This window comes from Carya illinoinensis, chromosome 8, assembly GCF_018687715.1.
Source record: "Carya illinoinensis cultivar Pawnee chromosome 8, C.illinoinensisPawnee_v1, whole genome shotgun sequence".
In the NCBI taxonomy this organism is placed as follows: domain Eukaryota; kingdom Viridiplantae; phylum Streptophyta; class Magnoliopsida; order Fagales; family Juglandaceae; genus Carya; species Carya illinoinensis.
In genome coordinates this window covers 8832955-8843727 of record NC_056759.1, presented here as the reverse complement: position 1 = coordinate 8843727, position 10773 = coordinate 8832955, and the positions used below count along the sequence as shown (strand labels likewise).

The 10773-nt window shown below is 36.1% G+C and overlaps 1 protein-coding gene across 1 annotated transcript; it reads right to left on the bottom strand.

Annotated features, from left to right (window-relative positions):
* Positions 1-3787: 3787 nt before the first annotated feature.
* On the bottom strand, positions 3788-5607 carry LOC122318072 (HMG1/2-like protein). Its single transcript, XM_043135205.1, has 8 exons — positions 5445-5607; positions 5306-5360; positions 4996-5118; positions 4650-4707; positions 4505-4549; positions 4340-4420; positions 4143-4241; positions 3788-4056 (listed from the first exon to the last, which is right to left on the bottom strand). The coding sequence occupies exons 2-8, from the start codon at positions 5350-5352 to the stop codon at positions 4039-4041; spliced, it is 471 nt and encodes a 156-aa protein (XP_042991139.1). The 5' UTR covers positions 5353-5360; positions 5445-5607; the 3' UTR covers positions 3788-4038.
* Between the last annotated feature and the right edge of the window lie 5166 nt (positions 5608-10773).

Sequence of the window (10773 nt, the reverse complement as noted above, 5' to 3'; positions counted from 1 at the left end):
TTTCTTTCTGGTATGATAATTGGGCGGATGGGGGCCCTATTGGTGATCAGTTGCCGGTTCTTGAAAGCCCTTCGCTTCGAGTCAAGGAGTGTAGGATTGAGAATGGTTGGGATATTTCTCTCTTGGAAAGATTAGTGGGTCCACAAAAAGCCGAAGATTTGTTTCAGTTTTTGGCTACTAGGAAGGATGGTCAGGATATCCTTATTTGGACGAGGGATAATAATGGGAATTTTAATACTAGAAGTGCTTGGGACTGTATCCGTGTGAGATCCCCATCGTTACCTTGGGCAAATTGGATTTGGCATACTCATATCCCCAAGAAAATTTCTATTATGATGTGGAAGGCGTACCACAATTGTTTGAGTGTGGATGAGAAGATCATGAATATTGGCATCCCTTTTGTTTCTAAATGTAATTGTTGTGCCAGGGGTCACATGGAGGATTTAAACCACGTACTCTGCACTGGTGAATTTGCCAGATGTATTTGGAGGTTGGCGGTGACCCATTTAGGTGTCCATATGGGTGTTTTCCATACTTGGAAGGAGCAAATTAATTTTTGGTTTCGTCGTGCGGGTAAGTCTTCTCAGTTAAGGTCTATCTTTGGTATTCTACCATCCATTGTTTCTTGGCGACTTTGGGATAGACGTTGCAAAGCTCGGGTTGAAGAAAAAGTGGACTCAGTTCAGTCAGTTTGGCATGTTATCAAATTGTGGATTCGAAGGATTATGTCGTTATTTATGAAAGTCTCTAGGATTTCTGCCCATGATGAGGCTATTCTGAAAAGGTTGGAGATCCCAGTTGTATATCCTAAGCCTAGGCATACTCGTGTGATTAGATGGAAGAGGCCACCACAAGATTGGATGAAACTTAACTCGGATGGTAGTAGTTTAGGGAATCCAGGGCCGGCTGGTGCTGGGGGGGTTATTCGTGACAGCCTTGGTAGGTTGCATACTGCTTACTCGGTTTTCTTGGGTCAGGGGTCTAATAATTTTGCTGAGTTGCGTAGTTTGTTGGAAGGGGTTAGGAGGTGCCATCAGCTGGGCTTTCGTCGGGTTGAGATTGAGGTTGATTCCCAATTGCTGGTTCGCTGGTGTACTAAGGGTGAATGTAATATTTGGTACCTAGAAGATTTTTGGGAGGAATTGTGGGGTCTCTTGGGCGGTATGGAGTTTCGCATGCAACATGTTTTTCGTGAAGGTAATGTAGTCGCCGACTTTCTAGCCAAAAAGGGAGCTGGGGGTTTAAATATGGACTGGTCTGTTAATGATTCCTTACCCGATCAGCTCCGTGGTCTGCTTCGTATGGACAGAATTGGTCTCCCCTACTTGCGCATCTCGTAGTCCTGGTACGTTTTCTTTGTTTTTATTCTTGCATATTTTATGATGTCTTCTCGTTTTGCAGGTGCTTTGGTTTGGGTCCTGGTTTTTCTGTTGTTTACGTTGAGTTGGTTTGTTTTTTAGGCCTGTTAGAGTTGGTCTTTTGTTTGTTTTGTTGTTTGGTTTGGTTTGTTTGGACACTTGGTTTTGGGTCTTTTTTTCTTAGCGATTATTTTGTAAGCCCCCAAGTGTCATGATGTTACCACGGTATTCCTCCGCCATAAGTGATGGCTCATTAATAAATTTGGGACGGGACTGCTATGTGGGTGGCTGCCGGCTCTTCTTAAAAAAATAAAAAATAAAAAAAAATATATATATATATATATATATGTGCATAGATCAACATGGATGCTCTTATGATCTCATATGCTGTTTAATTAACCAACGTTAATTTATTGCGTGGAAACCTGTTAATTTTTTAGTCAAATGGGTTATTTAGAGGCTTGATTGTGAAGTTCAACAACCGACAAATGTATAAATTAAAAAAACTAAATTTGAGACCTAAAGTCAATGCAAAAACGAGAATGTGAATGGCTATGTTCACACGTGTACGTGTGTATTCAAGCTAGAATACATATCCTCGATTACATATGAAAAGGCCATACCTAATCCAATAGAATACATATGTACGTATGTACGTATTTGAATTACTTATCCTTTATTTGATCGTGATAGACATTAGACGGGTCGTAAAATAATTGTAGACCGCAGAACAAGCACTGCTTAATCCAAACACCTTGACTTTATTTCGCAAAAGGACAATGCAGTCTGTGGTTCGACAATGATCAAATGTGCTCAGATTTTTGTTTAAAAATATAGACAACAAAATTTCGTATAATATCTTTCAGACATCTTAATTGTTTACCTCACAACAACTAATTAACGAAGGAAACAAAAATACTATATGCTATTGCATTATTTCACCGATATTCATCCCATCATGTTAATATAACATCCTGAATTTATCATCTTAAAAACTAAATATTAATCAAATGTCTGATGAATAATACCACAAGAGTATATAAAATATGGCAAAACACAAAATGAATTCATTCATTCATTCGTGCCACATATAAAACAGGTAGCATGCATTGTGCCCTTGCTCAAATAACACCATCTACGTAAATTTTTCATTTTAGAATTTAAATAAAGAAAAGATTTCAATTGCTGAGGAGTGTTTATCTATTTATGGCTCACCGTCACAAATTAGTCAAAGAGACAATAAGGTCACGCACGCTACACCACCTATTAGCAAGAAAATTTAATACAGCCAAACCAATTATAGTAAAATATTACCGTGATCCTGACTGACAGGATCCGAGTTCTAACAAACATTATATTTAACATCGGAACTCTTGAGAATCTAACTTCGAAAGATGATTCAATAATGCCTAATGCGGTGCCTTTGACAGGAACACAATTCTCCAGCAACTTAGGTTGCTCCCACTTTGAACTTTAAATACGATTTTACCTAACTTATAAAAAAATATACACCAACATAGAAGGTACCATTATCAATACCGGTGAAATTATAGCACCTAAGGACCAAATTGGAACAAAACTCCTAGATAATCAAAAAGTAAGAAAATCTAAAGAAGACTAGAAACTCTCCTACAAGAGGAACATCAAAAATTCTGTTGACATACCATAATAACACAAAAAAGTACCCTGAATACCTTAAGGAATCCAAAACAATTCAAAGTCACACACAACCATAAAATCTAAACCAGAGCAATGTTCATTAAATCAATCACAATACATAACTACGGACTGGCAAGATAAAAATACATTAGAACGTGGATTCGCAACTGAACCTTAGTACCAATTAGGATCAGTGATGCCATCAGAACATCAAAGTCAGCCACATGTATTCTCTTCATGCAGAAATACATATAGAAACCTAAAAAGACCACACTTCTATCAAATTGGAACAAACAAACATTTATAGCAAAACCTAAAATCTTAAGAAATGACATACATGCAATTTTTCCAATCATACCATTCCAAATCTTCCACAAAACTAGCATAGAAGCGCTAAATACAAGAAATTACTGAAAAATCAGATTCAAGTCATTTAAGGTTCAGTTTGCTAAGTAAAAATTTTGATATGAGAATTTTGAGTTTTAATATGAAATATTTTGAAAAATTTTAAAAAAATGAATTATTTATTATATTTTATATGAAAATTTGATAAAGTTGTAATGATAAAATGATAATTTTATACAGCCAAACCGAACCTTAGAAGGAAGAGAAAAAAAGGCTAAAACTCCACATAAACATAAGGAATATATACAAAAAAACAATCAACCTTACATCAATGAAGGAAAAGGAGAACAAAAAACATTGTAGAAAATAGAAATAAATAACAGTGAATGATCATCAAAAGCTAAATCATGGAGACAGGCATCCAATAACCTAAATAGATAAAAACACCTTTGCTAAATCATTAGAATTCAAATAAAAAGTACAAATAGAGGCCAGCTTCCAATCTATAACTACCCATTTTTCTGAAAGGGCAAAACAAATTGACATGGGAGGAAGGATATATTTCCTCATAAAAGGGAGCAAAAGTTTAGACATAAGATCCACCGCCAAACCATTGGCATGGGATGATCAAACATTTTGACAGCCTAAATGACTATCCTATACTTCATGCCATTTGCTACTCGTCATCATCTTCCTGCAAGCAAATTAAATGAAAATAATCAAGTAAAATAAAACTCAAACCTAATTATACATAATCAGTATCAACTAATTCCAACAAACCTCCTCACTGCCATCTTCATCTCCATCCTCATCATCATTCACCTCAGACACTGACTTCTCAGACTCAACCTCCTCCTCTGCAGCAGTGGCACCTTCAGCCTGAGTCAACAGGCAAAACAAGCATAGAAATCATTCATTCACAGGTTACAAAGATTCACAACACACTGACACAAATCTATCAACTTTAAAGAACCTACCTGTCTCTTGTTATAAGCTTTCATGTTCTTCTCATAGTCAACCTTCCTTTTGTCAGCCTTTGCTACATAAGGTGCTTTTTCCTAAAATCATAAATACTATTTTAGTAAAATAACACTTATACAGGTTCAAAGTACTAGACGACTTTTATGCTGTGAACAACTTACAGCATCGGACATGGACTTCCATTTAGCTCCAGCAGCTTTACCAACCTGATGATTTTAACATTAACAAGAACGGATTTCAAACTCGTGAGCACAACCCACTTATTTATCTACTCTACCCAATGAGGCATAGATCGACAAGGCTTACAGCGGAGACTGATTTGTTGTCAGGGTGATCTTTATTGAACTGCTTCCTGAATTCTTCCCTGTTATTGTCGAGTTGGGAAATTTAGAAAGAGAGACAGAAATATTGATAGAAATTATCTTAGGTAACAATCCTCCGTTCGTTATGCGTAACTTCTCTTTCCCAAATGCTTTAGAGGCCTTTTATAGCATTTTATATATAAAGATTTTTAACGTGAATTTTGACATTAACACATGTTATACATATGGCAGACCTACTTTACCCTTTTCCCTCGGCAAGCATTTATTTTGAGTCGTAAAAATCGGAGTGACCAAGTAAAAGATAATTGAGGGTAACGAAAAGCATTTACATGAAAACGAAGAAAGCACTGGCTGGCCTCTTGGGCTTGTTAGGGTCCTTCGCTGCCTTTCCCTTCTTAGTCGTTGCCTTTCCCGCTTTCGTCGAAGCACTGCCTTTCTTATTCACCGAAAGCCTACCACCATACAGACGATCACGCAAAAAATAATCGTATAAATATATATTACTTGAGAGACAGAGATTTATTTGATTCAATTTTCAGATCTGAGATCTGAGCGACCTTGATCAACGGGCTTTTAAGTCGGAATGGATTAAAAAAAGAACATATTCTCTGCGAAAGCTGATGAAAAAATAAAACTTACTTGGGGTCAGCTCTCTTCGACTCGGACTTTGATTTCCCTCCTTTCATGGCGAGTCCTGCGAACACACGATCTGATCAGCAAAAATCAACCTAAACACGAGAAAATTCGATGAAAATTGACCGGAAACGACGGGGCTTACAAGTTTACGATCTGGAACTAGGGTTAGGGTTAGGTTTGGAGCTAGGGTTCGTATGCGGGGAGAGAGAGAGACAGGTATAAGTGGGATTGATTGATTGATAGTAAGAGGAGGGGGCCTTGAGATGCCGAAAGGCAGAGATATTAAGTTCGGGGGGCTTAAATTGAAATTCAATTGCGCACGAAATGAAATTAGGGGGTTTAGGCGGGATTTTAAAATTTATGACACGTCATGAATCCTTGTGCTTTAACTCCGTTGGCTGCGTAGATCTTAAGCTTGCTGTTCTTCGATCTTCTCCGTGTTGTGTTTTCCTTTGTGTTTCTTTTCGCTCGGACGGTCAGCGAACCACCATCTAGCGGAGTCGGGTTTCGGGTTAGAGCAAGCCCAATTCGAACCAACTCGGCCCACCGTTTAGGTGCATCAAATGCCAAACGAAAATTATATTCACCGTTTTTACATATCACATATCACAATTTTTTCTTTTTGTCAATATATGATATATAGATGATAATTAAAAAAATTAAATTAAATTAAATTTTAAAAATTTTAAAAATATATATAATATGTGAAGCTGATAAATAGCAACACTCTAAATCAAAAAGACAATTGCTCATAAACCAATTCAAATGATATTTGCCTCTTCTCCCATCAAATATATTTAAATTCGAATCTCTATATATAATGAAATAGAAACCTTTCACTTTAAGGCTGAATTTAGATAATAAAAATATCTCATCGTTTTAATTTTTATAAATTCTCAAGTAAAATATAATAAACAATTCAACTTTTTTAAATTTTAAAATAATGATCATATTAAAAAATAATATTCTAATAATATTTTATTCAACTGTCATCTAAAACTACCTTAACTTATCTCACTACCCAAACCCCACCTAACTATCCAAAAAATTAATTGATCTTTTTTTAATTTTTAAGTTATGGTGGTGTAGGTAGGTTTTTTTTGGAACAAAACTCAACTTTTAATGTATACTATTGGTCCTATTCCTTAAGGAGAGTATTAGAGCATAAATTTATGTTTTGAGTAGTGACCCCATTTTATCAGTATTTTTTTTTAAATTTGAATTTTAGGTTTTAAAATCTTCACCATTTTTAATAGTTGACACATCAATATATATAATTATGTAAGTAAAATTGTAAACATAAATATCATTTTTCATTCCTTAAACCAAACGGACCCTTAAGATTTTCCCAAATCAAATTAGGGGTATTAAGGCCTCGTTTGGTTATAGATATGAGATAAGTAATCTTTGAATTAGTGAGATAATTTATGAATAATAGTAAAATACTTTGAATTAAGATTTTTATAAAATTTTGAGAAATGACAGAGAAAAAGTTGAATAAAAAAATTCTAAATTTAAAAAGGATTTGGAAAATGTTGAATTGTTTTTTTATATTTTATTTAAAATTTTGAGAAAGTTATAATGATTATATAAAATGATTGAAAACTCGAAATTAAAAAATATTTACATTTAAATGGTATCTAAATGTTAACATAAAATTAGATAAAATGAGATGAGATTGATTTCAAATATTAGTAAAACCAAAGAATGCCCAATTAATTGCTTGATTATATTTACTTTTCATTTTGATATAATTATTAATAGATAATTGCAAGATGTATCCTTATAAGTGTTTGAAAAATTCTGTATGCAGTCGGCAACCTCAAGCGGCGTACAATCGGCTTAAGCCGAGCTGCTGACGTGGAATTATTTCAACTAAACGGCGTCGCTTCATTAATAGAAGAAGCGACGTCGTTTCTCCTTTGGTATTAGGTCACAGCCCGAGCTCCTCACCCATTCGAGTCTCTCTGTCCTTACTCCCTAAGCACTCCTCTTTCCTTCCCTTCGTGAACCCTAGCTCCCCATAATCCCTTCGATCCTTCGTGAATCTTCGAAAAAAGCAGTCCTCTTTCCTTCCCTTCGTGAACCCTAGCTCCCCAACGGTGTATAATCCCTTCGATCCTTCGTGAATCTTCGAAAAAAGCAGTCTTATTTCCTTCCCTTCGTGAACCCGAGCTCCCCAACGGTGTATAATCCCTTCGATCCTTCGTGAATCTTCGAAAAAAGCAGTCCTATTTCCTTCCCTTCGTGAACCCGAGCTCCCCACCCCATATCCCTGCGAGTCTCTATTTTCCTCATAAACTCCGTTGGAAGCAGCCCGAAGCAGTCCCGAAGCTGGAAATGTGTATTTCAGCCCTCTTTCAAACGGCGTCGTCGGAAGCCCCCTCGTGGTTGTCTCTCGGCCCTCCCCGGATGGTATGTTAAAAAAGGTAAAATTAATTTTTAGGGGTTTTACACCAGTAATGTATATTATATTTTTCTATGTTATTTTGTTTCACTGCAACTATTTTAGTTCATAGATATTAGTTTGAGATCTGGTATTTGACATTGTGAAATCTGTATATCCAAACCCGTGTTGTTTTGATGATGCCCTAATTTGGTGTGGTGCATATTTGTGCCCTAATTTGATGTGGTTCATATTTGTGCTCTAATTTGGTGTGGTGCATATTTGGGGCCGAATTTGGTGTGGTGCATATTTGTGCCCTAATTTGGTGTGGTGCATATCTGGGGCCGAATTTGGTGTGGTGCATACTTGTGCCCTAATTTGGTGTGGTGCATATTTGTGCCCTAATTTGGTGTGGTGCATATTTGTGCCCTAATATGGGTTGGTGCATCTTTGTGCCCGAATTTGGTGTGGTGCATACTTGTGCCCTAATTTGGTGTGGTGCATATTTGTGCCATAATTTGGTGTGGTGCATATTTGTGCCCTAATATGGGTTGGTGCATCTTTGTGCCCGAATTTGGTGTGGTGCATAGTTGTGCCCTAATTTGGGTTGGTGCATCTTTGTGCCCGAATTTGTTGTGGTGCATAGTTGTGCCCTAATTTGGGTTGGTGCATCTTTGTGCCCGAATTTGGTGTGGTGCATATATGTGCCCTAATTTGGGTTGGTGCATAATTGTGCCCTAATTTGGTGTGGTGCATCTTTGCTGCTAGTGCTACATATGCCCTGTATACCGAATGCCCTAATGTGATATGTTTGTTAGAACAATGATTTTTTTTTGTCCTTCCCTTAGTTTCATGAGAATTATAGTGTGACTGAAGTTTAGTTCTTAATAGTGATAACAGTGTGGGCTATTATAAAAGGAAAAAAAAAACCTTGAATTTCATAAACATAACAAAAACTAAAGATGGAACTCTTGAATTCCCTATCATATGGAATTGTAAAACGGGTGTGTTTTGATATGCCTGCCTTTCCATTATGACTATATCATATGTTAGAATGTTGTCGTCGTCATCACTGTGTTCTTCATCATTTGATATACGTAATTTACCTGCACCAATGTGCTTCTGCGAGTTGGGTTCTACATTGAGATACTCAAATACGAAGAGGAATCCAAAGCGTCCATTTTTTGGCTGTCCAAAATACAATACAAAGGTAAAGAAAATAAATTATATACAAAGGTAAAGAAAATAAATTATGTAACGTATTTATTAAATTCATTAATATGTGTACATCTAACATTCTTTTCTCGTATATGTTTCAACTAATCAGGGATTACCTTACTGCAAGTATTTCAAGTGGGCAGATGGTGATCAATGCAGGGAGTTGGATCTACAAGCAAGACTAAATGAAGTGGAAAGGAAGGAGAAAGAGGTCTTGAAGATACTTAGCGATATCGAGAAGATCGAGATTGAGCTCCGTAAGAGAGCGGCGGAGTTTGAGAAGAAAGAGATGGTGCAATCCGAGGCATTTTTGAACTGGGAGTTGGTGCTTCAAAAGCAAGAAGTTGGAATAAGACGCTCACGCACGCTGCTGCGAGTATCTTGGGCTTTTGTAATTGGTGTTTTTTTTTACTTAGTGACTTAGTAGTGGTGTAGTTGGTGTAAGTAGTTTAAGTATTAGAAGTTTATGAATTGTTATAATGTAATGGCAATGTAAATATTGGGTTAGTCATCCGGATATCTCCTTTTGTGGGGAAACTGCCTCTTTCTTGTATTTATTTTTCTGATTTTCTAGGGAAAAATATGACTTGAATTTTTTGTTTTGCATTCTGTGGAAGCTCCAGAATTGCATACATGATCTTGTTTCATTCAAGATCTTGTACAAACTGGGTTTAATGCAAGAGATTGCAGCATGAACTGCAACTTTTCCAGATTATCTCCTTTTGGGTCTGTTGTTATTGCTCTATTGACAGGGTCTGATAAATGAATGCAAGTAATGGATGTTGGACAGAATTTTGAAACCTGTAACTGTGATGCAGGTTTGTTTCATTCTGGAAATAACAACTAATGCATCTGAAACCTGTTTTGTTTCATTTCCAAAACAAAACAAAAACTGAAACCTGTTTTGATTAATTTCCAAACAAACAAAACTGAAACATGTGCTGAATAATTTCCAATACAACAATAATGAAACCTGTTATGGAATATGTTGAGAAATACAACAAATGTCATACTGGACATTTGAACCTTTCCAAAATCCAACTATCCCTACACATGCTGAAATTAAATCAAGCCTCCAACATAAATATCACCATTAAAAATAAGGAATCCTCTCATAATATTGTGAAAAAGATTGTCATACACAATAAAACTACAATTAATATTCTCAAGTGCTTTACAATTGTTCCAAGATGAACATTAATAATATTTGTCAGTTAACATTAAAAATATCTCCAGCACTCATTTGTGAACTGTTGTGGGGGTTCTCATTTCAGCGATTGTACTCATCGAATGCATCATGGACCGGCTGTGAAACATCCAACTCAACCTGCATCAAAAAGGATTAATATCAGTTTCCATTGATCTATTAATAATAATTGCGAATATTAATGTAATGTAAATATTAGTACTAATTATTTAAAATAATTAGTACTAATATATATTACTATCTTGACTTCCCTAATTATATATGAATAACCATGTAACGTCTAATTTACCTGCACTTCTGTAGGACCAGTGATATATACTTCTGATGGCCCAAATAAATTCCTGCAGGTGTTCATGATTGGTGTATCTCCTTCATCTCGCTAAAAATAAGACAACCATTACTTATCTACTAATTCGAGAAATTAACTACCAACTTCTAACCCACATAAACATGTTTAAAACTAATAAACGCACCTGTTTACGTTTCCCTTTGACTGGTGCCTTTTTTTGCTTGGCTTTAACTTTCCGCATTTCAGTTTCCATCCTGGATGCTTTCCTCAAAGATGGAGGTCTTCCTTTCCCTCTGACAACAAGTGGACTCTTGACTTGTTGTGAACTACCAAGATGAACACTTGTGTCCAGTGAAATTGCACCAGTATTT

Excerpts from the sequence above, each read along its gene's own strand:
- LOC122318072 (XM_043135205.1), bottom strand. The coding sequence starts at position 5,352 with ATGAAAGGAGGGAAATCAAAGTCCGAGTCGAAGAGAGCTGACCCCAA. Across the intron at positions 5,119-5,305 it reads TCGAAGAGAGCTGACCCCAA|GCTTTCGGTGAATAAGAAAG; the intron begins GTAAGTTTTATT and ends GTATGGTGGTAG. Across the intron at positions 4,421-4,504 it reads GGAAGTCCATGTCCGATGCT|GAAAAAGCACCTTATGTAGC; the intron begins GTAAGTTGTTCA and ends TTATGATTTTAG.